Source organism: Typopeltis vanoorti, chromosome 4, assembly GCF_054136105.1.
Source record: "Typopeltis vanoorti isolate ZY-2024b chromosome 4, IOZ_Tvanoo_1.0, whole genome shotgun sequence".
Classification (NCBI taxonomy): Eukaryota; Metazoa; Arthropoda; class Arachnida; order Uropygi; family Thelyphonidae; genus Typopeltis; species Typopeltis vanoorti.
Genome location: NC_143552.1, coordinates 106,946,800 through 106,974,678, shown reverse-complemented (window position 1 = coordinate 106,974,678; position 27,879 = coordinate 106,946,800). Strand labels below are relative to the sequence as shown.

At 34.5% G+C, this 27,879-nt stretch overlaps 1 protein-coding gene across 1 annotated transcript in view; it reads left to right on the top strand.

Moving 5' to 3' along the window:
* The window catches only part of ClC-a (chloride channel protein 2), a 388,967-nt gene that overhangs the window by 106,338 nt on the left and 254,750 nt on the right, over positions 1–27,879 (top strand). Inside the window, exons 10-11 of the mRNA XM_090392133.1 lie at positions 1,601–1,702; positions 14,156–14,240. Of these exons, the coding sequence (XP_090248259.1) occupies positions 1,601–1,702; positions 14,156–14,240 (187 nt within the window). The remainder of the gene's footprint in view (positions 1–1,600; positions 1,703–14,155; positions 14,241–27,879) is intronic.

The following is a 27,879-nucleotide window of genomic DNA, read 5'->3' as shown; positions in this document are numbered from 1 at the left end:
TTAGTAATGTGTAAATTTCTCATGTGGTGCTAATATAATATCCTGTACACTCCCTGAGGATGCACATCAGGAATTTGATGATGACGACAACTTTGTATAAACCAACTGACTTTGTAATGCAAAAAAAAACTCCCTTCCTTGCTTGCTTGCTTGCTTAGCAAGACTTAGAAGGCTTGCAGTCCAGCCTTCTACTCCCTCACTAAGACTGTTGAGGCAACTTCTGTCTTTCCTTGCTTTATTTTTCTTACATCCAGATGTACCATGTATCATCACTATAAATAAGGCTGACCTCTTGACATTCTACTCCAACTCTTCTATATAGACAACCAAAGAAAATCGTTTCCCACTATACCACAAAGTCTGTTCATATTTAGAAGAAAAAGAAAGAAATTAGAAAAATCCTTAATTTAGATACTAATAACCTGGTTTAGATGGCAAAAGCTTGTTCTTCTGAATGAGCCCATCCTATATCATCTCTATAAGATATCTTACATTTATCCAAGTGTAAACAAACAAAGTTTGCTTACACTTGGATAAAGGATTAAACTAAATTTATTATAGTCTAACCAAGTGAAAAATAAACTTCCAGATATCTTACATTTTGAAGATCTGTACAACAGCATGAAAGCAAACCATTATCCAGTCTGTCCAGAGAAGGGAAAATAAAGGGGGATTTATTCAGAAAATGGGAAATAAAAATCAGCCATCGTACTATCATTCTACTGCCCTTGCCTCAGTACTTGCAAAAGTAATGGAGAAGGTCACTAACAGCAAACTTCTTTGCTACCTGGAGGCCCACCAATTAATTAGCGATCACCAATATCACTTCTGTCGCTGAACTCCACAGTAGATGCCTATTCAACTTGACTCATCTTTGGACAACAGGCCATGGAAAAGTTTAGAGAAACTTTTGGTTGCTGTTGATATTTCCAAGATATTTAAGCAGGTCTGGCATAGGGAGACTTTCTTCTTAAGTTATTATCTTATGGTCTCCCCCCCCCTCTTTGTGATTGGATTTTCATTACTTGAAATTCCATTCACAAAGTATGGTAGATGACTTTCTCACATCAGATTTCTGTCAGTGTTATGGTTTCCTATGACTGTGCTTTTAACTCACACTTTTTTCTTTTATACATTAATAAATACAAAGTCATTTTGACCTCTTTACAAGGCCTTGATAAGACCGCATCTGGACTATTGTGCACAGATTTGCTCTCCTAGATTCTAAAGGGATAAAAAAGCTGTGAAAAAGGTGCAAAGAAGAGTTACAAAGATTATATCAGGATTATGGAATTTAGATTATGAAGACAGATTGTATGTGGACTACAGACTAGTTAACAATGAAGTCTGGCCACTTGTGTGTGGGGAATAGGTTCTCGTTTTTATAGTCTTTTAGAGTTCTAGAGATAGTGCAAACTTTATTCTATAATAGATATATTTATGCATAACATGCGGCATTGACTATATGTATATACATTCTGTGAATATGTTAGCAGTCTTGTTGAATGATTATGTAACTTGTGCAAAATTATTATGCCTGTTTTAATATTGAATATATTTCAAGAAAATAATTTTTTTTCTCCTGTTATTTTTTTTGTAGATTAATATGTGGCTTAGCTGGAGCTCTCTTTGTATGGTTCCATAGACAGATAGTTCACTTTAATAGAAAGCACAAGAAAATGAATGCTTTTTTACAGAAAAAGTATGCTTTTTTTTTTTCATGAAGTTAATTATTTTATTCTCATATATTTTTTTTAAAGTTTAGATTATTTGGATTGAAAAGAAGATATACTTAACAAATTGACACTCCAGAAATAATATGATTGATTATACTACTAACTTTAATATCCTTGAATATGTTGGCAATATATTGTCAACATATTGAAGGATGTTTCAATATGTTGCAAAATATGACAGCAATTTCTTTATAAAATTTTAATAAGTACTTACAAAGAGTCATGATTTGCTTTACTTTTCAGCATACTTTCTTACTTAGCATTTTCAGTGCATACATTCCAGTAGATTAGCAATTTTTAGTTTTCTCCATGAAGAATGTTTTTCATAATGCATTCAGCAATAAATGTGTTGATACAAAATTAATAATGGAAAAAAACTCGCGTACAAAGATTATTTAATAGTATAATTTTCGCCTGTGTGTCACAGGCATCTTCAGTACATTAAGCTCAAATTAAACAATAACTGACAATTCCAAAAAGCGCCAATTGTCAGTTATTATTTAATTTGAGCTTAATGTACTGAAGATGCCTGTGACACACAGGCAAAAATTATACTATTAGATATGTGAAGAGCCAAAGGCTTCAATTCGGCGACATATAACTTGTTTAATATACAACTTATGTTTAACATAAAACTATTTGGGATGTAATATCCCTTAACTTAAACAAAAAAAATTATACTATTAAATAATCTTTGTATGTGAGTTTTTTTCGTTATTAATTTTGTATCGATATGTCTACTCAACACATTTATTAAAACTTAATAAATGTGTTGTTTCAACTTTAGCATTGGCAAAATGCTGCATTCTTAGGGATTTTTGTGAATCATTACTTTTGTCCAATAAATGTCCTCTCTTATTAGTATGCCCAGTTGTTATGACTGGTTCTCATTAGTTTTTATGGGGATTCTGCACATGAAATGCTGTAAACCTATAGTATAATCATAGAACTTTTTCAAGTCACTTCATGTCTCCAATAAGAAGGGTGGTTTTATGCCAGGTAATAAAATTCATCTACCATCTAAAGACATTCACAAATTCATGTTCAGGATGGGATTCGAACCAACAACCTTGGTTGAAAAGTGGCCACATTCTGATTGCCTAAACTATGTTTGTAGTTTGAACTTTTGAACCATTTCTTTTCACTCCTATGAGATTTTTGTTTTTATTTTTTTATTTTTGAATTCTGTCCTGACTTTAATGACAATGACACCACCACAGTTAGCCCAAAGCTCTTCTGGAACTGAAGTCTGAATAGAAACTGCTAATTTGCTGTTGTTATTATTATTAACATCTGACCTCCATGGAGTAAGAGACTTATCATGGGAGGTACACACTATCACACACAAAGCTCATCCACCTGTGCCTTAAACTGATTCAATGTATCTACATTCACAACACACTCGGGCAATGCATTCCGCTCACCAACCACTCTCCATGGAAAGAACCTGCTCCTTACTCCTCTGCTCTCACCCTCCTTATACAGTTTCCAGGGATGGCCACTTGTTCAACCCCCCCCTCCCATTCTATGAAAAATCTATTTCATGTCAACCTGATAACAAACCCTGACTAGTTTATGTCTCCATCATACTCCACCCCTCTTGATCCTATTCATGGGGGTCTGAAACCTACATTCTCTCAATCTGTCCTCATACTTCACATTCCAAAGACCACTGACCACTTTTGTGAATCTTCTCTGGATCCTTTTCAACATATCTTTGTCACCATGAAAACCCGCCAACCAAATCTGTGCACAATAATCCATATGAGGCCTGATCAAGGGCTTATACAATGGCATCATGACCTCTCTATTTCTGCATGTCAGGGTCCTCCACATTATTGCCATTATCCGATGTGATGTCTTCACAACTTGTGCAAGGTTGCCCCTGAATTTCAGGTCCTTTTCCACCACCACTTCCAAATCTCCTTCCTTTAAAGTTTCCCCACCAAGTGTATACTTTGCATCCCATCGTTGCTTACCAAATCTCAAACTTTACACTTTGCTACATTGAACTGATAGTTTCACTTACCTGTCCATTCATGCAATCTATTCAGGTTCTCTTGTAAGGCATTAATATCAGCCTGACTGTGCATTGTTCTCTGCAATTTAACATAATCTGCATATCACTATTTAAACTCATCCCAATATCATTAATGTACAAATCAAACAACAATGGTCCCAAAACTGATCCCTGCAGTACATCACTAGTGACCTTCCTCTTTTGGGATACTGCACCTCCATATACAACTTTGTGATACTTATCTGTGACAGCCAGTCACTGATCCAACTCAGAAGTCTGTTATCCAATCCCATCCATTTCAGTTTATGTAGTACATAAGTAAGTTGTTAAAACATGATCTCCCTTTAACAAACCCATGCTATTAACCATAGAGAATACTGTTGTTATAACCCATTTCTGTATCCTATTTCTTACCAATCTCCCAATTTGTCATTTGTTTCAAAGTTCTAGCATTTAAGTTTTAGTTGATTTTCCCTTTATCCAAAAATGGCAAAATTCAAAGAATAGTGCATGTCCTTTGAATTTTTGCTTCAGTTTTTCTTGAGAGAAACTTCCAAGATGTTTAAAGTTGCATTTAACATCTTTTACCATCATGGAATTGTACATTATGCATTTTTTTAAAGTATCATTGTGTGAAATGTCATTTCTATTTAGATGGTTTATAGTATCTTTATTGCCATTTCAGGTTGCTAAGCACAGGGGCGCACAATTTAAAGGATTAAATTAAATTTATTATAGTCTAACCTAGTGAAAAATAAACTTTCAACATCTTTCTCTAAATCCAGAGTAATTTAATAAAAAAAGGTGGCAAACCTTTTGGCAACTCCTATAGGTAAAGATGACCTTGCTACTGCTTCTGCCTGGTATCTCCAACTCTGGGCCTGGCTCCCACTGAAGAGACCTCAATAAAGGTTGAAACTAGTCTGTGTAGTGGCCAATCCCTTAATGCATAACAGTATACATATCCACAAGGAGATGTGTTTTGCATTATGGGAGATACTGGGATAGGAGTGTTGGTAGCTTGCTCCACCTTTGCTACTAGTTGCCTTGGTGTTGTACCTTACCCAGGTAAGATAGTACAACACTATATTCAGTCCTGAAGATATTTTCAGGCACAAACTTTGTTTGCTCTCACTGGGATAAAGGATTAAACTAAATTTATTATAGTTCTATTTTGATAGACAGTTTCTTCCTAATTGATATATTTTCCTGGATCTCTGATTTTGTCAGCTTTTATATTTTGATCATATGAATAAACGCTTAACTACATTTTTATATACAGTGTGTGTGTGTGTGTGTGTGTGTGTGTGTGTGTGTGTGTGTGTGTGTATACACACACACACATGGCGTATTATAAAAATCATTATAATACGCCATATTATTTTTATAATAAATCATTATAAAAATCATTATAATACATATTACAAATGGCGCATTATAAAAATTGCATTATGCGAGACTTAGATCACATAGAAAAAGTAGGGTTATGTTCTGAAATCGTTTTTTTTTTTTAAATTATATAAAAAACAATGACATATCCAACAAAAAAATATTTTTATTTAATTCAGGTAATTCATGCAAGTTAAGAAAACATAAATTATAAAACAAATAGATATCAAATTATAAAAGTTACAAATTGTACGTAAATTTCATTGCATATAATGCATAAATGTTTTAGGCAAAATAAAATAAAGTACATATTTTAATCATCATCATCACTGTCTTCAAAACAAACATTCCATAGATGCTCTTTATTTATGAATGGCTGGATGTTGTCATCACTTGAAATCTCTTGGACATCATTTGTATAATTCTCATTGCATACTTCGGCTGGTTTAGTTATCAAGAAGTCAGTAATAAGACCTTCCTTACCAATATTGCTGCAATTTTTTTATTAAGTTCATAATATGGAGCTAAACAAATATCCAATTTTCTTGCAAATTTTCCGGAGTGCTCCATTGAGGGATCATTATCCGTAAAATAACTTCCTAACTTAACTTAATTCTATAGTTCCTTAATTCTTAATTCCACCTTTGCAATGAGTTGCCCTAGTGTTGAACTATGTGCTTTAGCTTATGCTACAATTCGCCAAAACTTTTATAGTTTGCTATATTCGGCATGAAACTCTTTGATTCCTATCTTTGAGTTTCTTATTCGGCTTTGAAATAATGTGGAATTTAATATCCCCTTAATTTAAATAATGTTATATCGCCAAAGTGAAGCCTGTTGGCTCTTTATTTTAAGTAATTTATGGGTGCACCTTTTTGACAACTCGTATAGCAAAGTATAAAAGTTCTTTTCGCCATAACCTCAGTATTATCTGGTCTACCTACTCACTGATGAAACCTCAATAAAGGTTGAAACCGATCTGGGTAGTGACCTTCCACCATAATGTATAACATCATACATCTCCTAGGAGATGTGTTTTACATTATGGGAGATACTAAGAATAGTGAGCAGAACTTTCCCCATCTTTGCAACGAGTTGCTCTAGTGTTGAACTATGTGCTTTAGCTTACGCTACAATTTGCCTTTTTTTATAGTTTGCCAAATTTTAACTGATTTCTATCTTTGAGTTTCTTATTCGGCTTTGAAATAATGTGGGATTTAATATCCCCCTTAATTTAAATAACTTTTTAACTTTTTTGCCAAGTCTAATCCTTCTGCTAATTTCTTTAAACTGAATTCTTTAACAGATTCATTCCAGTCAGAATATTTGGCAGAACTTTCCATGCCATTTGGTTCGACGTCATCTATTAATTGTACCTCCTCATTTAAATCTGTTTCCTTGTCAACTAATTCACTAATTTCGTTTTCAACCATATCGCAAAAATGTGTGCGACTTTTATTATACGACTTAGCTCGGCATCCACTGGAGGTGGATGCCGAGCTTAGTCTTATTGATTCATTTAAATTCAAAGTCCTTGCAACAACTCCCGGTTTTTCTCCATTTTTCAACCGATCCAAGATTTTAATTTTTTCTTCGAGAAAAATGAATTTTCTTTTCGATGTTGTTTTTTTCCCTTTCGTTGCAGTTTTAATGGCGATTACTATAAAAATAATTTTTTTACATAAAAAACACATTATATATTAATTATAAAACTCACCAGAAAATAAAGTGCTCAGTTTTGAGATTAACCCACTTATGAATTCGCTACTTATAACTACATGCGCGATACGGACAGACACAAATTTAATGAAGATAAAATTTTTGATTTTTAAGTTGCACGGTGAAAAACATATGAAAAGATAAAGGGTTACTACAATTTGTAGACCGCATTATATCGAAACCATGTTGTACAAGTACCGTGTTACACGAGGGTTACCTGTATATATATATATATCAGGGGAGAATATTCCTTGTGTGCTAGATGTGTGTGCTCATCCACCGAATAGCAGTATCATCGATATTATATTTTTGCATTTATTCCATTAAAGACCCCTAATTTCCAAACTTCATGTGATTCGTAAAAGTAAACAAAATATGCCAATGCTTCATGAAGAGGTCACTTTTTGACGTGTAAACATTGCATCACATTCGTGTTAATAGCCTGGGTGTGCATTGAAAATCCATACCTTTGAGCCCTTTGAAAAGATGTACAGATCGCAGCTGGTCAGATTCTTAGTGTTCTAGTAGTTTTAAACGGAGACAATATGAGGTGAGCTCTGAGACAATATGAGGGTTGTTTGAAAAGTTTGGTAAATTTCCAATAGAAGGTGATACAATTCATTCATTCATACCAGTGTTGCCACGTATCATCTTTTTCATGACCCCTAGCCAAATTTGCAAAATTTGGCAAACATTTAAAATTACCGTGTTCGCATTTTTCATAAAAATGGAGAAAAACTAGTTTCGTGCAGTGATAAAACACTTATTTGAAAAAATGGACAGCCACACAGATCAAAGCTGAGTTACATGCAGTTCATGGGGACTGCACTAGCATTAAAGACTATTTATTTTTGGATAAATGAGTTTAAACGAGGTTGTAAGTCCATCAAAGATGAAGCGCACTCCGGATGTCTGACTGAGGTCACTATGAAGGGAATGATTGACAAAATTCATGGTATCATTATGAAAGTGCATGAGATTGCTGAGATTGTAGGCATCTCAACTGAATGGGTTTATAATATCCTGTACGAAAAATTGCACATGGAAAAAAAAAGCTGCAGGCATGATGGGTGCCGCGATTTTTGACTGTCAATCAAAAACGCATGCAAAAAGGCATTTCAACGCAGTGTTCGGCAATGCTTAATCGTAATTCGCAGGATGTTTTTGTGTCAATTCGTGACTGTAGACAAAACTTGAATCAAGTTTTGTGTACAGTCACGAAGCAGCAGTCTTCAAAACAATAGCAATGCCCAGTGAAAGAGCACCGAAAAAAGCAAAGACCGTTTTGTCAGCTAGGAACTACGAGTGATGGCCACTGATTTTTGGGATTCCCAAGGAATTATCATGATACTCTATTTGGAAAAGGGTAAGACAATAACAGGTCTATTATGCATCATTGTTGGACCATTGAAAAGAAGAACTGAAGAAAAAAATGGCCAAGATTGTCTTGATTGAAAGAGCACAAAAAAGTGCTCTTTCATCAAGACAATGCACCGTCACAATGGCAAAATTGCACAAATTGGTTCCACATCTACCATATTCTCCAGACTTGGCCCCGTGCGACTTCTTCTTGTTCCCAAACTTAAAAATTTGGCTCGGTGGGAAAAAATTTTCTTTGAACGATGATGTCATCAAGGCTGTCAATGACTATTTTGCACAATTTGACAAATCCTACTTTTTAGATGAGATGAAGAAATTGGAAACTTGCTGGACCAAATGTGTAGACCTCGATGGAGACTATGTTGAGAAATAAAGGTGATTTTTTTTAAAAAAAATGTGTTTAACTTATTTTTTTTACCAAACTTTTTGAACAACCCTCATAGCACCTGGAGGCTGTGATTTGTGTCAACCAGTCCAATTGAACATTTTTTTGAACAAGTTTTTAATATATAATTTTCCATAAATTTATAACTTTTTTGCACATATTTACAATGGGGAAACGGTATTGTCGTCGAAGACTGCATCCTCCTCTTCCAAATTTTACACTTTTGAGTAATTCAAATATACCAACCAAATATAGCATTCTCCTTCATTATTGTTTTCTAATATAACAGTATCTTAAAACAAACACATTGTTCCCCACAAAGTTTCAGTTACAATTAATTGAAAAGTTTGGTAAAAAAATAAGTTAAACACATTTTTTTGGAAAAAATCACTTTTATTTCTCAACATAGTCTCCATTGAGGTCTACACATTTGGTCCAGCGAGATTCCAATTTTTTTCATCCCATCTAAATATTTTGAAGTATTGGAAGATATCCTACAGTTAATTGCATTAGACCAATTAAGATGAGCACTGATGTGCTTTACACTCTTAAGACTTTCATACATCGATAAAAATGCTATCATATGGTCAAACTGATGTGAATTTTGTAGCGCAGGTTACTTAAGCCACGACAGCACTTCCAACTGAAATGGGCATGCAATGCCACTGATATATATATATATATATATATTTTTTTTTTTTTTTTCTCCCTTCAAACATTCATTTTGCTAATCTTTCACCTTACATTCTGCTTAAATGACCATCTTAGATTGCTTCTTACATTTTCTTGAATACTAATAAATATTTTTGATAACTTCATTTTTAATACAGTTGAGCTATCATTGGTACATATTCACTCCCATACTTATCATCTGAACTCTCAGATCTATGTTAAAATTAGTTAAAATGATGTATTATATACTGCTTACTTGATATTTGGTCTGATTTCTTTCTTGTTCCACATAAATTTATTCACAAGCTTCGCACCATATTAGTCTTAATATTGTCTGTTATTTTCAATATAGATAACAGAATGGAATGCTACTGAGAAAAGATAATCATATTCTTTTTTTTGGGGGGGGGGAGCTTAAACGGATGTCTTTTATATCATAACTATTTTCATAATCCTATTTCACCTAAATCTAAATTGTTCATCACCATTTTCTTTCAAGTATCTTTTGCCCTTTCTCAAGTATAATTAGACATCTTTCCTGATATACACTTCCTATAGAAATTCTGTGAATTTTCTCTTTTAAGTTTTTAATTTCCTTTTTTGTCAAATTGGTATGCTAAGGACTCTACTATAATCACTTAAAAAATTTTCACTGCATTATTTCACTAATTTAGGTCCAATAGCATCTCTAGCAGAAATGCAGAATGGTCTTTCTCATTTCAGATTTCAGTTGGCTATTTTTATATCCATTTTTCTACCACTATGTTTGTTGCCTCATTAATAATTTTTGAATTTTTTTTAATATAAATACTACCTACAAGAGTTGGGAAACCTATGGTACATTAGTATTAATAGCATGGCTAAGGATTGAATAATCTAGCAAACCTGATCTAGGGATTAAACATGTTCATGTCACTTCAGGCTGGCAGTGAGCTGAAAGATGGTTTCATACTAGGCAATGAAATTTATTTATCATTATCATCATCAATCTTCTGATATGTACCCCTAATGGGTGTTCAGGTTACTATGACATCACTACATGATCAAGTTTACATTATTATTAATCTCTTATCAGCAATTTTTCTCCAATTAGTCTATTACTTTGTGAGAACTCCAGTATTATTTAACATTTCATGTTTCTTGGGCTTCTGACTGAATCAATCTACCTAGACCTTGGTCTTCTTCTTCTGGGTCTCTTTCCTGCCTTCTTGGCATCAAACACCTGTTTTGCTAATCTTTTCTCACCCATTCCATTTAAGTGGCTGGTACTACCTTAGATTAGTTCTGCTGACACATTCTTGAATGCTGATAATGTTAAGTTCTTTTCTAATATTTTCATTTTTAATATGATTGTCATTGATGCCATTGGTTCATTTCTCTAATTTTTCTCAGAACCCTCGTATCTGTGGTCTCTAGTCTTTGATCAAGCGTTTTATTTCTGATGCATCTATCAGATCCATAACTGAAAACTGGTTTGTACACTGTCTTATATACTGCTAGTTTAGTGTTTTGGCTAATTTTTTTCTCTCTCTCTCTCTCTCTCTCTCTCTCTTATTCCATATGAATTTTATTCAGCTGTTTACCTACCATACCAGCTTTGCTTATTCTGTTGTCTATTTCCAGATTTAACCTGCCATCTTTGCTAAAAACTGTGCCTAAATTGTTGAAATATTTTACTTGTTTTATAGGATCACCATTCAGAATGCAACTGAAGTTTTCTATGTTGGAAGTTTTTTCCCACTTGGTTAGACTATAATAAATTTAGTTTAATTCTTTATCCAAGTGTAAACAAACAAAGTTTGTGCCTGAAGTATCTTCAGGACCGAGGCAACTTGTAGTAAAGGTGGACCAAGCTCTCATCACTCCTTGTCTCAGTATCTCCCATAATTCAAAGCACATCTCTTTGCGGACATGTATAATGCTATGCATTAAGGGAAGGGCCACTGCCCAGACCAGTTTCGACCTTTATTGAGGTCTCGTCAGTGGGAGCCAGACCCAGAAGTGGTGATACTAAGGTAGAAGCAATGGAGAAGTCATATTTACCTATACGAGCTCCCATTGACAAGACCTCAATAAAGGTCAAAACCAGTCTGGGTAGTGGCCCTTCCTTCAATGCATAGCATTATACATGTCTGCAAGGAGATGTGCTTTGAATTATGGGAGATACTGAGACAAGGAGTGATGAGAGCTTGGTCCACCTGTACTACAAGTTGCCTCGGTCCTGAAGATACTTCAGGCACAAACTTTGTTTGTTTACACTTGGATAAAGAATTAAACTAAATTTATTATAGTCTAACCAAGCGGAAAAAAACTTCCAACATCTTTCCCTAAATCCAGAGTAATTTAATAATAAGATGGTACACCTTTTGGCAACTCGTATAGGTAAATATTTCTCCATTGCTTCTACCTTAGTATCACCACTTCTGAGTCTGGCTCCCACTGACGAGACCTCAATAAAGGTCAAAACCGGTTTGGGTAGTGTCCCTTCCCTTAATGCATAACATTATACATGTCTGCAAGGAGATGTGAGAACTCCTCCAATCTTTTCTACCTCAAGTATTTATATCTACTCCTCTTTGCATTTCTCTTGAAAAATTTCTAGCATTCTATCACTGCTTGGTTCATTTAACAGTCTTTCGAAGTAATTACTGCAGACATCTATGATATCCTTATCTTCAGTTTTCATGTTACCTTTATCATGTTTGATTTCTTTTACAGTACTCTTTCCCTCCATTTCTAAGCTTTTTTAGTAGCCTCCAAAAAATTTCTGCCACCTTGCTGATATTTATTTTCCATATTCTTACAAAACTCTTCCCATGACCTTTGTTTTCTACTTTTACACACAGTTTAACTCTCTCTTACATTTTTCTCTGTATTCTTATAGGACACCTGCTGACTTATTTGCTAAGAACTTTTGGTATGCTTTCTTCTTTTCCAGGACTGCTTCTATAACTTCTTGTGTCCACCATGGTGTTCTTATTTTTCTATCCTTGCAGACAAGTTCACCACATACCTCCCTAGCTGAATGAATCAATGTCTTCTTCAGAGTTTGCCACTGAGACTCTAAGATTTGGTTCCTGTTTTCAGTTTGTTTCATTTTTTCTTCAATAATGTTTGTATAGTGAAGTCTACAATTTACCTATAAAAGCTGCTCTGCTTTAATTCTTTTTAAAACTTTCTTACATACTGTTCCTTTCATTGTGATATCCATTTTTATCCTGCTTAGTATTAATTCATAGTCATCTCCAACTATTAATATTCAGGTGTCAATTAAATTTTTTGTTCTTTGACTGAACCAGTAAGCCTGCTGAGATACTCCTTTCTGACTACATGTTCTACCCATGCTTCTTGCAACCTAATGAGTCATCAGATTCTATACAAAGCCAATTACATGTTCCAAAAAGAAACTGAAACTACAAAACTGCTCTAATCTGAAATGCAGTGACTGCCTGTGTTATTAACACTAAGAAATCATTTTAAATCATTAATTTTTCTATTAACCATTCATTTGTGATAATTTATTAGTTGTTGAATTCTACTAGTATTTATCCTTGAGCATTCATTTGTGATCTGGAACAGTTAATCTATTGCTAAATTGTTTTATTTTTCTTTTGTTTACTTTATTTTAAATGTAACTACTATCTGGAAATGACATTATGAAACCATATATTAGTACCTCAAAACACTTTCACCAATTTCTTTCAAATAATGATTTAGTTAAGACATTTATATATATACTATAGAAATATCTTGAACTTTAGTTGCATTTTTTTTTATCTAATTTGAATTACTTTGTTCCAAAGAAGGGAAAGAAAAGTGTTGCAAGCAAAAAAAAGTGATGCAGAAAGAACTCATTAAAAAAATAGACATAAATTTTAATTTTTTTTAAAAAATTGAAAAATTGAGAATACAAGGGCCAAAATGAAGTAATTTGATCATTATCTTTAATATGACATTTCAACGTAGCCTAGAGTTGATACATTTACCCTTTTGTTTTGCTGTAATAACTAAAATCATAATTAATTTCATAATTCACATCCAGTAAGTCAAGTTGAAGTTATTAGGTGACTGTGGTACAGTAAAATATTTGAGCTCTGTTTAATGTTTTTTAAAGTTTATCATTAAATAATCATATTTTACCATTCTAAGTTTGTTTTTGATTTGAAAAGAAGATTAGCAATGTTTTTTTATGTTTCCTCATCCTATGGAAGAACAATCTCTGAGATTTTTAACCAATCCAAATTCAAACATCTTTTTTGGGGATGCATTTTGAGTCAATATTTAGGTCCTCTTATATTCTACATGATGCAAGAATCTTTTATGAAAGCTTTCAAGAAGATGAATTAGCTAGTGTCATACAGAAATAGCAAGATTTTTGTTTTTGGAAAGTTTTTTTTTTTATCCCCTCAAAAAAAGAGGCAGATTGTTTGCAGAAAACTATGCAGTTGACATAGTTTTCTGCAACCTTAGTTTTCTTTGAAAAGCTTTACTTAGTTTACTAATTCCAATAGTCCTTACAAATAATCATGAAGTTACTGATTATGTACTCAGCACTTTCATGGTTATTGTAACCATGTGAGTATTGAATATATACTTACAGGTTGTAAGTATCGTAATATTGATATGGTCAATATTACAATTTTGACCTCCTAGCCAGAGGTAATATAATAAAATACATATAATATAATAAACTATGATATTATATTCTAAGAGAACCATTGCTGCATCACTTGATTGATCAATTATATATTTAGTCTGGTGATATATGGTATAATTATAACAATGTGTGTATGAATTAATTTAAAAAAAAATTTAATATTATATTATCTCATGATCTGTTTATTTTTATTTCAGCCGGTTTCTGTATCCTGCCATAATCACACTTATGATTTCTACTGTAACATTCCCTTTAGGCTTGGGACAGTTTATGGCTGCTGAAGTAAACATTTTCTGTTTTTTTATTTGATTAAAATATAACAAATATATTAACTGCAAACATGCTAAACCTATTGTTGTTTATTATTTTAACGGTATAATAGAACACAGAAACTAAGTAAATAATTAATTTATTAACTTGATGTTGATATTTCGCTGGTGTTATAACCAGCATCTTCAGAGCACAAAAACACTGTTTGTCACAATACGCAAGACTAAAACAACATGGTGTACTTAAACAAAATTGTAGCAGCAACACAAAGACTAGAGTCCTGATTTTTGGCGCCCTCTATCTGAAAAAAAAAAAAAAAAAAAAAAAAAAAAGCTATCATATATTACTAGAGTCCTAGAAAAGTGCTAGTTTTTTCTTAATATGACTGTCTCCCAGATCTTCGGCAAGTTAATACAGCCATATTTGTTGAGATTTGGAGCGTGTTTTAGGGCTTCTGTCACCTCTAAGAACAATCGCTCTGATTTATACGGGTTTCTGTGTAGTACTTTTGTGTTTTTCCGGTTGATCCTGTGTGTAGGGGTATCCAGAGCATGGTCTGCGCCAATTTCAACTTCCACTTACCGTATTGTCGTGTCTTGCGTATGATATCGTCTCCGTTAAGAATCCTTAAACATGTGGACAGACTTATGTGTTCGTTGAACATGTTGTTTATTATTTTAACGGTATAATAGAACACAGAAACTAAGTAAATAATTGATTTGTTAACTTGATGCTGATATTTCGCTGGTGTTATAATCAGCATCTTCAGAGCACAAAAACACTGTTTGTCACAATACGCGAGACTAAAACAACATGGTGTACTTAAACAAAATTGTAGCAGCAACACAAAGACTAGAGTCCTGATTTTGACGCCCTCTATCTGGTAAAAAAAAAAAAAAAAAAAGCTATCATATATTACTAGAGTCCTAGAAAAGTGCTAGTTTTTTCTTAATATGACTGTCTCCCAGATCTTCGGTAAGTTAATACAGCCATATTTGTTGAGATTTGGTGTGTGTTTTAGGGCTTCTGTAGCCTCTAAGAACAATCTCTCTGATTTATACGGGTTTCTGTGTAGTACTTTTGTGTTTTTCCAGTTGATCCTGTGTGCAGGGGTATCCAGAGCATGGTCTGCTAGGCCCGACTTCCCATAATGATAATTCCGAATAATCTGTCCACACGTTTAAGGATTCTTCACGGAGACGATATCGTACGCAAGACACGACAATACGGTAAGTGGAAGTTGAAATTGGCGCGGCAACTAAACAGGTTAGCCTTCTTAAAGAGGTGCCGAGACACCAAATTAATACCGAACTGTTTTACAATCAAAAACAAGTTCCACTCGGCCAAAGCCCAATGCATCTATAAACGAGCGAGTGTAGCGCTGTTACATGAACAGATTAGCACCACTCGCCTGGAATTAACAAAAGCAAATGCAACCATCAGTGCATTACGAGAATCACTTCATAATATTCTAAATACGGAACTTTGGCAGATCTTAGAGAATATCACCGACGCAACGGCAAAAAAAGAATTCGACAGAGTCAAAAATCGGCACCAAAATAAGTTCGAAAAGCTCCAACAACGGAACACCATACAATGACTGCAATTACAACAAGACCTCGTCGTCGTGAATCTATCGTCACTCACCTTAAGCAAAGAAGCCACGACTGCTTTAAGTCGAGGGCACAACTTTGCCATAACCCCCAAGCAAGTTCCAAAAGCCGAAATAATGGCGTCCATCGAACGAGGAATATACGACCTGCCTCCAACAATAGCTAACAACATACGTTTAGATGTGGCCAACATCCTAATCAAGTCCAAGCCTCCCAAAAATAATATCCCACATAAGGAATTCATTGCTATAAAAGAGCTACACAACAACAGCCAGATTACCATAACAAAAGCAGACAAAGGAAATGCAACCGTGGTGATGGACACAACTGAATATGAAAACAAAATGCACACGCTATTACAAGATCAGTCAACATATAAAATTATAGATCGCAATCCCACCAACACACAAAAGAATAAGGCACGAAAATTATTGAAAAAAGTCACTTCCTGGCCCAAAGACACAGTTAACAAACTCAAACCCTTCCATGTTAAAACACCGAGGATCTATGGAGCACCAAAAATTCACAAACAAGGCACACCCCTACGCCCAATTGTGGACAGTATAAATAGTCCCACATACAAACTGGCTAGACATTTAGCTAAGCTACTAGCCACTCTCACAAACAATTCTCCCTCCTTTGTCAAAAATTCAGCACACCTAAAAAGCATCTTACAACACCTTACCCTAAAAAGCTCAGACTTAATAGTAAGCTTTGACATCACTTCACTATTCACAAATGTACCACTAATAGAAACCCTCAATCTACTGAAGTCACACTTCCCCCCTGATATATTTGAACTATTCAAATTCACAATACATGCAGGATATTTCACATGGAAAGGAAAAATATACAAACAAATTGATGGGACAGCCATGGGCTCCCCCCTTCCCCCCCAGCCAACTTTTACATAGAACACCTGGAAAAACAAGCAATCAATACAGCCACTCTCAAACCAACACTTTGGCTACGCTATGTTGATGATGTGCTTGCTATTTGGCCACATGGCCCTGAGACATTGAAAACATTCTTAGCACATTTAAATAGCCAACATCCAAAAATCCACTTTACTATGGAACTGGAAACCAACAACTGTCTGCCCTTCCTGGATACACTCATCACATGTCTCCCAGATGGTTCCTTATCATTTTCAGTTTTTAGAAAACCCACACATACAGGCAGATACTTACACAAACAATCACACCATCATCCTTCTCAACAATATGGCATATTAAAAATGCTAACCCATAGAGCGAGAGCAATCTGTTCCAATGACAAGGCTCTTACTGCTGAACTGACTCACTTACGCCACACCTTCTTGGCCAACGGCTACAATCCACATAAAATAAACAAAATACTAAACACTCCTAAGAAACCCCTCCCACCATCCACCACAGAGAACTACAACAAAACAGTCACCATCCCTTACATTAAAGGCACATCCGAAAAGATCTCAAGAATTCTCAATAAACATAAACTACGCACTACATTCAGACCATGTAGCAAATTAGCCACCCTCATCTGCTCACCCAAGGACAGCATTCCTCCTTTATCACATCCAGGAGTCTACCAAGTACTCTGCTCATGCAATCAAGCCTACTACGGTCAAACAGGAAGAACTGTGAACATCCGCATCAGCGAACATAAAAGATACGTCCGGAATTATCATTATGGGAAGTCAGGCCTAGCAGACCATGCTCTGGATACCCCTACACACAGGATCAACTGGAAAAACACAAAAGTACTACACAGAAACCCATATAAATCAGAGAGATTGTTCTTAGAGGCGACAGAAGCCCTAAAACACACTCCAAATCTCAACAAATATGGCTGTATTAACTTGCCGAAGATCTGGGAGACAGTCATATTAAGAAAAAACTAGCACTTTTCTAGGACTCTAGTAATATATGATAGCTTTTTTTTTTTTTTTTTTTTTTTTTTTTCTCAGATAGAGGATGCCAAAAATCAGGACTCTAGTCTTTGTGTTGCTGCTACAATTTTGTTTAAGTACACCATGTTGTTTTAGTCTCACGTATTGTGACAAACAGTGTTTTTGTGCTCTGAAGATGCTGGTTATAACACCAGTGAAATATCAGCATCAAGTTAATAAATTAATTATTTACTTAGTTTCTGTGTTCTATTATACTGTTAAAATAATAAACAACATGTTCGACGAACACATAAGTCTGTCCACACGTTTAAGGATGCTAAACCTAATGACATCAACAGTACTTAATTTTATAAAAATTTTCTCAACACATTGAGGAAGCCAGATTATCTTTCTGAGAAGTTCAAATTTTATTTTCCAAAATAGGGATTCTCTCTCTACCTGCTCCCCCCCCCCCCATACACACACACATCGAGAGTCCCGATTATGTATATAAATCATTAAGTTTTTGAATCTTTACATATAAAGTATCAAATAACATTTTTGCTTACATTTACATGTTTGAAAAACATCCATTTATGTGTGTACCTTATAATTCTTCAAATCTAATAGATAGCTATTGTCTTTCTTCTTTCTCATCTATCAGATGATGGGTTGAGACCCCTATAAACAAATCCTTGCCATCTGGTTCTATCTTTGGCTATTTCTGTCAAGTCTTGAAAGCTAGATAATTGTGACTTTCCTTCAAAGACTGTAGCCAAGTTCTTTTTGTTCTTCCTCTTGATTGTCTTCCTCCAATGATTCCACTTAGGACTATATTTCATAGTTAGGAATTTATGGAGACACAACACACCTGTTAAAATAATTACTTTACTTAATATTAGGAAAGTAACATTTGACGTTTCGACCTCTCTATTGAGGTCATCATCAGGAAAATACATATGTATAAGAACCAAGCTACATGCTGCTGCACTATACAAAGGTAAAATGAATAACTGTCCATTAATCTTTTACTTAGCCTGACCTCTTATGGGAAAACTAAACTAATAATATTAAATTAAAAAAAAAAAAACAAATAAGTATATAAATAAATTAAAATTGAATTTAAAAAAATTAAAAAATAAACACAAAATATTTTGTTTTTAATTTATTTTTTAAAAATATTTTGTGTTGATTTTTTAATTTTTTAAATTCAATTTTAATTTATTTATATACATATATGTTTTTTAATTTAATATTTTTAATCTATTTCTAATGTTTTTAAAATTTAATATTATTAAATTAAAAAAAAAAACCTAAATTTAAACCCTTTCCAAAATCTCATTGTCCTTTTGAAAACCAGGTGACCAAATCTGGGCACAATAGGCCATGTGTGACCTAATCAAAGTCTTATACAATGGTACAAGAATCTCCCCACTTCTACATGTCAGTGTCCTCCACATCATTCCCAGATGTCTTTGTGTTGCCTTCACAATTTTGGCAATGTGTCACCTAAATTTCATATCCTTGTCCACTATCACCCCAAATTCTGCATCCCATCTTTGTTTCCCAAATTTTAAAACCTTACGTTTTGCAACATTGAACTCGCATCCCCATTCCTGTGCACAATCACTCAATTTATTCAAGTTTTGCAAGGCCACAACATCTCTACTCTTCATCGTTAGTCCCAACTTTGCATCATCTGCAAACAACTGAATATCTCCATTCAAATCTTCGCCAATATATGATTAACGTACAGGTTAAACAGCAGTGTTCCTAAAACAGACACCTGTTTTTAAAGAATTTTAATTCTATTACGAAAAATAATTTGGAAATGAAATTGCATTTTTGATGCATGCACCTTATACATGTTTTGAATGATGAACTACAGGGAAAATATCACTACTTCAAAACTGCTACATATCTAAACTAGCAGAACTTATGTATATAATAGCCGTTTATTTTAATTTGTAATGCGTGATTTGAGGAAACCAAGAAAGTGAAGTGCAAAGAACAACAGATTATGGTATAAAGATTATACATTACATGATATGATTCAAGATTTATGTATAGTTTTCTATAAAGCAAAATCATAAAAGAACAAACCTTCACAGAATCTGTGAACTAAGATTATGGGGGGGGGGGAGAATTGGAACAGATGGGAGGTTGTATTTTTTATTTAATTTTTTATTTTTTTAAGATTTGATTTTCATTAATTTATAAAATAATTGTTCGACAAAAAATTATCTTGACTCGAGTTCTGGGAGAATAAAATGTATCGGCAACTAAAATAATTAGCAAAAAAATTGCTAACGACATTGGTCTTCCAAGGTGATATAATATTTAAGTAAAGAAAGTATGCAAGGATCTCTTATTTTGACACTGACATTAAAAACTATAATTATATGATAAAGAAGTAGAAAAAATAAATATAACTTGTAGATATTTATTCTAATATAACTAAGATTCCAGTTACCAAGCAGTGCATTCTTGGTATAGGTAACTGAATGTAGCTGCATATGTAGCTACATTCAGTTCTCATGTCAAAACCACATGATGACTTCATCTATTAATCACTGTGAGTTGTTAGTATTAAATCCAATGCTCATATCCCACTTGTTGCCTTCATTAAATATTATAAGGTAATTATTTGTGAGCAGCTCAAAGAATTCATTCTTTTTATTCACATATGTTCTTTCCTGCTTCCAGTTATCTGTTATTATGCTTGTCATGGTTAGCCATCTATCTGAATATTTCAAAATTCTCTCCCCCTCCCTCCCCCCCTTCTCCCTATGTTCCTTGCCATTTAGTTGTGAGCATGCTGCCATCAACAACATGCTCACAACTCTCCCTCTTATATTCTTTCACACTTTCACTTCACTGTTTCTAACAACACTCAAATCTCATGCTACCTCATTTGCACTTCATAAATTATTCATTTCAGCCAGCCCAGTTCCTCTGCACTCCCTCTTCTTCACAACCTCCATTACCCATCTTATTTTTCCTTTTATATTTGCCTTCATCACCTGCTCTGCTTTATGGTCCTTCAACACAGAATTAGAATTCTTCCAATACTACCATTCATCTTCACTGACTCTTTTAATATCCAGTCTCTTTTTCTAAATATTCCATCTCATGCTACACCTGTCTAATTTCCTTCCTCAATCTTGCCAGTTCACTTCTGATATCCTCAATTATATTTATATGAATTCCACTACCACTCCTCTTTTATTTGTTTACCATTTCACTTTCTTTTGCATCTCATTTTTTTTAACTAAAACTCTATTTTGTGATTCACTACTGTTATTCATATTACTTTTGAGTAATATGTTGCAAAAACAATCTCTTTTTATCCAGTCTCTTTTTCTAAATATTCCATCTCATGCTACACTTGTCTAATTTCCTTCCTCAATCTTGCCAGTTCACTTCTGATATCCTCAATTATATTTATATGAATTCCACTACCACTCCTCTTTTATTTGTTTACCATTTCACTTTCTTTTGCATCTCATTTTTTTTAACTAAAACTCTATTTTGTGATTCACTACTGTTATTCATATTACTTTTGAGTAATATGTTGCAAAAACAAGTACTTTTGAGTACTTGTTTTGCAACAAGTTCACTTTCGTGCTTTTTTTTCCAACTTTCTTACCATGTACACTGCTTGTTCACATTAATATTCTTCCCTAAAGGATGCACACTCATTCTGCTCATGTCATCACCGCATTGCACTTCCATCTGTGGTGATTTGTACATCATGATGCTTTCAAATTGCCTTTTGCACATGCTCTTCTGCCATCAGATTTAAAGATGCACAACTTATGCATGCAATCCAAAATACATATAGCACACAAATATGGCTACTGTCTTGATTAATAAGACTGACCTCCATCTTTCCTTGAATGATTTATAAACAAACTTAAACACATCTAGTACACAACTCATACAACAATTCTCCCACACAAATGCATGTCATATTCCCTAAATATATCTGAATGAGCAGGCTTCAGAAAACCATGTCCTTTTCCTGTGTAGTCTACCAGGGGATTAGAAACTGCTACATTTCTAATGAATGCTAATAAAATAGGTATTAAGAGAAGAATGGTTAACCATTTGAAAGGATTGTGTCATGACAGTTGACTATTCAATTATTTCAGAAAATTACAACGTATACTAAATATTAATTAAAAGAACAATTTGTAATTTCCTGAAATAATTTAATAGTCATGTGTTACCAACGTATAAGCTTATCAACCAGAATTACTATCATCCAGGGAGATTGTATCGCACACAAGGCCAGCCATTACGGCAAATTAAAGCTGAAGATATCAAGACAACTAAATCGTTTGATCTTCTTAAAACACTGCTGGGATAATAAGGTGATTCCAAATTGTGTGAAATTAAAGCATTGCTTCTCTTCACAAAGAGCTATCTGCATTTATAAGCGCACTAGCTTTGCCCTACTACGAGAACAGATTGCCGTGGCCCCTCTGTCTCTTGGCCGATATCAACGAGGCTATTCGTGCATTAGAAGAAGAAGAGCTTGTCATTATTCTGAACCACAAACTTTGGACGATTCTCTATGACGTCTCATGCATTTCAGCAGATAAAGAATTTTAAAAAATACAATGTTGGCACATCAAAAAATTTGAAAATCTGAAAAGGAACCATACCTCCGAACTCCAACTAAATTCTTAACATGATAATTAGCCTGTCTTCTATTACCTTGAAGCCTGAAGCACTCAGTGCACTTGCACGTGGCCACAATTTCACCTTAGCCCCAAAGAAAATACCGTCCGAAGAAATTATGATACAGATAGAACGTGGAATCCGCAATCTGCCCAACCATATTTCCAACAATATCAGACTGGATGTAGCCAGTGTTCTGACCAAAGCAAAACCATCAAAAACCAACCTATCCAAGGAAGAATATAACGCACTACAAGAAATGAAGAACAACAGAGAAATAGTAATCACCAAAGCAGATAAGGGAAATGCCACTGTGATTCTCAACCAAACAGACTATACAGGCAAGCTTACTTCTTTATTGTTAGATCAGTCTACCTGCCTCCCCATTGAATATGATCCCACCAGCTTCCAAATCAGAACACTCCAAAGGCCCTTTAAGAAAGTTACTAACAAACTAAAGTCTTTTAACTCTACCCCCCCCCCCCCCCATATACTACCAAAAACCCATTATGTCCCATAGTGGATGGCATTGATTTCCCACATAAAAATTAGCCATACATTTAGCCAAAGCATTCACACACTATACTATACTGGCAACACACCATTACGCATAAAAAAAACTCAGCCCACTTCAAAACCAGTATAGAAAACCTCTCACTCTAACACACTGATATAATGGTCAGTTTTGATGTCTCCTCCCTTCACGAATGTCCCACTCAAAGATACCTTAGAACTCATTCAAGCCAAATTTCCTCCTGATATCTCAGCACTATTTCAGTTCACAATGAATTCAGGTTATTTCGTTTGGCAAGGAAAATTCTACAAACAGATAAAGGGGGCAGCCATGGGTTCACCACTCCCCTCCCCCCCATCAACTTTTTATGGAGACTTTTGAAGAAAAAGCCTTAAACTCAGCCCCACAAAAACTCACTGTTTGACTATGCTATGTGGATGATGTGTTTGTTATTTGGCCACATGGCTCAGATACACTCATATCTTCTTAACACGCTTAAACAACCAACACCCCAAAATCCAGTTCACCTTAGAAAAAGAAAGAAACAACAGTCTTCCTTTCTTAGACACTCTGATTACATGCCAGCCTGATTGATCCTTGGCTTTCTGTGTTTACAGAAAACCAACCCATACAGGCAGATACATTCATCAGCAATCCTACCACCACCCCCTCACAACAATATGGGGTTACAAAAATCCTATATAACAGGGCAAAATTAATCTGTTCAGACGACAGTGCCCTAACCTCTGAACTAAACCACATCCTTAACACATTCTTAGCCAATGGCTACAATCCTCAAAAAATCCAAAAATTATTAAAACCAGTTAACCACAACTCCCCCCTCCCCTCATAACAAAGATTACACTAAATCTGTCACTATTCCTTACATTGGACACCTCTGAAAAGTTAACCAAAATCCTAAAGAAATATGATATGATGACCTGTTACAAAACTATATAAAAAATTGGCATCCCTTATCCACTCCACCAAAGACCAGCCATTTCCCCTAGATCTACCTGGAGTATACTAGGTCTCTTGCAGATGTAAACTGTCCTACTATGGCCATACAGGCAGGAAGCTAATATCAGGATATCCAAACAAAAAGACTACATCCAGTTTCACCAATATAGCCATTCTGGGCTTGCAGACCATGCTCTGGATACCCGTCACAGAATGCGACGGGAGAAAGCCACTTTACTGCACTGCAGCAAATATAAATATGAAAGATTGTTCACGGAATCAGCCTCAGCTCTAAAAAACTTCCCAAACCTCAACAGATTATGTGCATGAGACTGCCCCAAATTTGGGAAGCTTGTATCATGAGAACATCAGCCCAACAGCTAAGACAACCCAATTTAGCTCACCTTTAGGACTCTAAGAACAACGATAGTCACTCTCTTCAGCCTCATTTGCTCGTTAGTGCCTGCATGCACTTATCTGGTTTTATGTTCCCATGAAGATGACAATGTAACATTGTCGAAATATAGGAAGTATTGATTAAAGTTTTCTTTTAATTAATATTTAGTATAAGTTGTAATTTCCTGAAATAATTTAACAATTCAACAAGAATTGTCATGACAGTTATGAGCATCATTTGGTTAGGTTAGTTGTAATCTTATCTAAGGGGTAAAGGAGAGGATATTTAATTGAGGTTTATAAGTTGGTGTAAATCCAAGTTACTAACAAACTTGGTAATTTGTAGATTTCATGCCATTGCTACCCTTCTTTGTCTTGGAAGCAAATAATGATATCATCTATTAGTTTGCCCTTTTATATTTCAGGTTTCTGATGTATCTTTGACTTCATTTATTATGCATTCCTTTGAATGAATGTTTTTAATATATTATTACCAAAGTCCTCCAGGGACTCATTGAGGGAGATACATTACCAACACCACCTGTCATACCATTTCTGAATTTATTCATACTACCTGCACTCACATTCTCCAAGGGTAGTCCATTCCAATTTCTCGCCGCTTTAAGAATGAAAAATCTAATTACACTTGACTGCATTCATTCTCAACTTCCATGGATGCAATTTCATCCTCTCCCCACCCTCCATAAAATTAAAAATTCCATCTACTGGTGTCCTGTTTAATCCTTGCAGAAGTTTGTAGATCTGTCACATTACCATTCTTTTTCCTGATTCCTAGTGTCTGTACAATCCACAACTGAATCACCTTTAAGACCAGGTATGTTCATGCAAACACACTAATCCAGAGGAGGTTGTATCAAAACCTTGTAAGGAGCTAAACTGACTTCTTATTGTTACATGTCATTGTTTCAGTATTGCAAGTTTCCTCTGAGTTGTATTTCATTCTTTGCTGTATTGCCCTTGAACTTCAACTTCTTATCTACTAAACTCTAAGATCCTCATTTTTTTGACATAATTCCACCAGTGTAATATGCTATTGAGTAACTCATTACATCAAAGTGAACGAGTTTACTAATATTACATTTACTAACATTAAGCTGGCAGCCATTTTCAATACCCACAATTCCAGCCTATTCATATCATTCTGCACCTACCCTCTCTGATATATATTGGTCCAATCCTACACGAGAGGTTTTGGTGATTTTCAATAACATAAAGATTTAGATTATTCAAGGCAAACAGGCTGCATTTTCCCTAGACCATGGGTTTGAGCTTACAAAACTGTTAATCCTTTTCATAACTGAAAGTATTAGAGATCGAGTTAATACTGAAGTATACATTTATATTATTTTGAATCATTTTGCTTTCTGGTACTATAAACAATAACTTAGATCAAAATGAATTGATGTATTGTTATATGCATTAGATGAAAAAACATATCTAATAGATTTTTTATTTTTTTTTAAATAACGAAACCTGTGGTGCGTTTCATAATTAGAAGAAACACACGTATAAACCACAGTGAAAATTATTTAATTGTAAATATTTCAACCTAAGTATCTTAGGACATCATCAGTACAGTATTTAAACAAAAATTAGGAATAACATACAGTTAGGGCGCATCAATAGAATCTCATGAAAACGTGCATAATGTGCTAAAGTAGTACAAAAAAAAAAAAAAAAAAAAAAAACGTTAATTATTTAACACAGTTTTGTATGATAATTTCCCATACTTTAGGAATAGTAAGAACGTCGTTGCGGTTTAGGTTTGGTCTGTGTAGTAGGGCTTCAGAACTTTCTTTGTATAAACGTTCATGTTTAAATATAGATCTATGTAAAAGTTTAGCCTTTTCCCAATGGATCCTATGGTTTGGATTTTCAATTCCGTGTTGAGAGAGGCCAGATTTCTGCGGTTTAAGAAGACGAATGTGGTCTTGATGTTCCGAGATGCGTTTCTGAACAGACCTACCTGTCTGTCCAAAGTAAGATAATTTGCATGAGCATGGAATCTCATAAACACCAGGTAACATCAAGGGTGAGAATTTGTCCTTAGGAGAAGGTAATAAGTTGTAAATTTGGTTGATAGGTTTGTAAACAGTGGCAAAATTGTATTTCTTCATAATTTTAGAAAGACGTTCGGAGATGCCTTTAACGTATGGTATGGGAATCCTATGCACTTCTTCCTGTCTGGTTTGATGTATGCAGAAGTGACTGATGATTTTTTGAGTTGTTTTGGGATTATATCCATTTAGGATGGTTGTATTTTTGATAACTTCTAATTCCTGGTTTAAAGATTCTTCAGAGAGCAGAATTTGTGTGCTCTGGAAACTAGTGATTTAATAATGCCAGATTTCTCAGATGGATGATGAGCAGAAGAATTGTGAATGTAGCGTCCTGAGAATGTAGGCTTGCGAAAGACGGAAGTGGCGATGGAACCGTCTTCTTTTCTTTTGATGTGTAAATCCAAAAAAGAGATACCCTGTGGAGATTCTTTTTCTAACGTAAAGTTGATGCGATGATGAAGAAGGTTAATTTTATCTAGAAACAGTTGTAATTCAGGTTCGGGATGATTCCATACTGCAAATACGTCATCGACATATCTTAGCCAAATTTTTGGTTTCGGTTCAAAAGTGAATATTTTTTCCTCAAGGTGTTCTAGAAACAAATTTGCTAGGTTTGATGATAAAGATCCCATTGCTGTTCCTTCCTCTTGCTTGTAAATTTGACCTTTCCAGGTGAAGTAACCTGATGCAATAACAAACTTGAACAATTCAACTATATCAGACAGAAATTTTTGAGTTAGTAATTCTATTGTTTCTTTATGGGGAATGTTAGTGAAGAGGGAGACAATGTCGAAGCTGATTAACAAGTCAGTTTTTGATAGTTGAATGTCTTTAATTTTTGTGTGAAACTCATTAGAATTTTTGATTGAAGAGACTGAGTGGCCTATGTGAGGGCGGAGAAGGTTAGATAAGAATCTTGATAACCTGTACGTTGGACAGCCGATACAGTCTACGACAGGTCTAAGTGGAACATTAGTTTTGTGTAGCTTAGGTAAGCCATAAATTCTAGGAGGTCTTGCATGGTATGTCTTAAGTTTTTTGATTGTTTCTTCATCTAAGGCGGAAGTTTCATTAAGTAGTTTATTTAATTTTCTGAGTTGACGATTCGTAGGATTAATACTTACTCCAAATTGGATTTTGATCCTACGAATCGTCAACTCAGAAAATTAAATAAGCTACTTAATGAAACTTCCTCCTTAGATGAAGAAACAATCAAAAAACTTAAGACATGCCATGCAAGACCTCCTAGAATTTTTGGCTTACCTAAGCTACACAAAACTAATGTTCCACTTAGACCTGTCGTAGACTGTATCGGCTGTCCAACGTACAGGTTATCAAGATTCTTATCTAACCTTCTCCGCCCTCACATAGGCCACTCAGTCTCTTCAATCAAAAATTCTAATGAGTTTCACACAAAAATTAAAGACATTCAACTATCAAAAACTGACTTGTTAATCAGCTTCGACATTGTCTCCCTCTTCACTAACATTCCCCATAAACAAACAATAGAATTACTAACTCAAAAATTTCC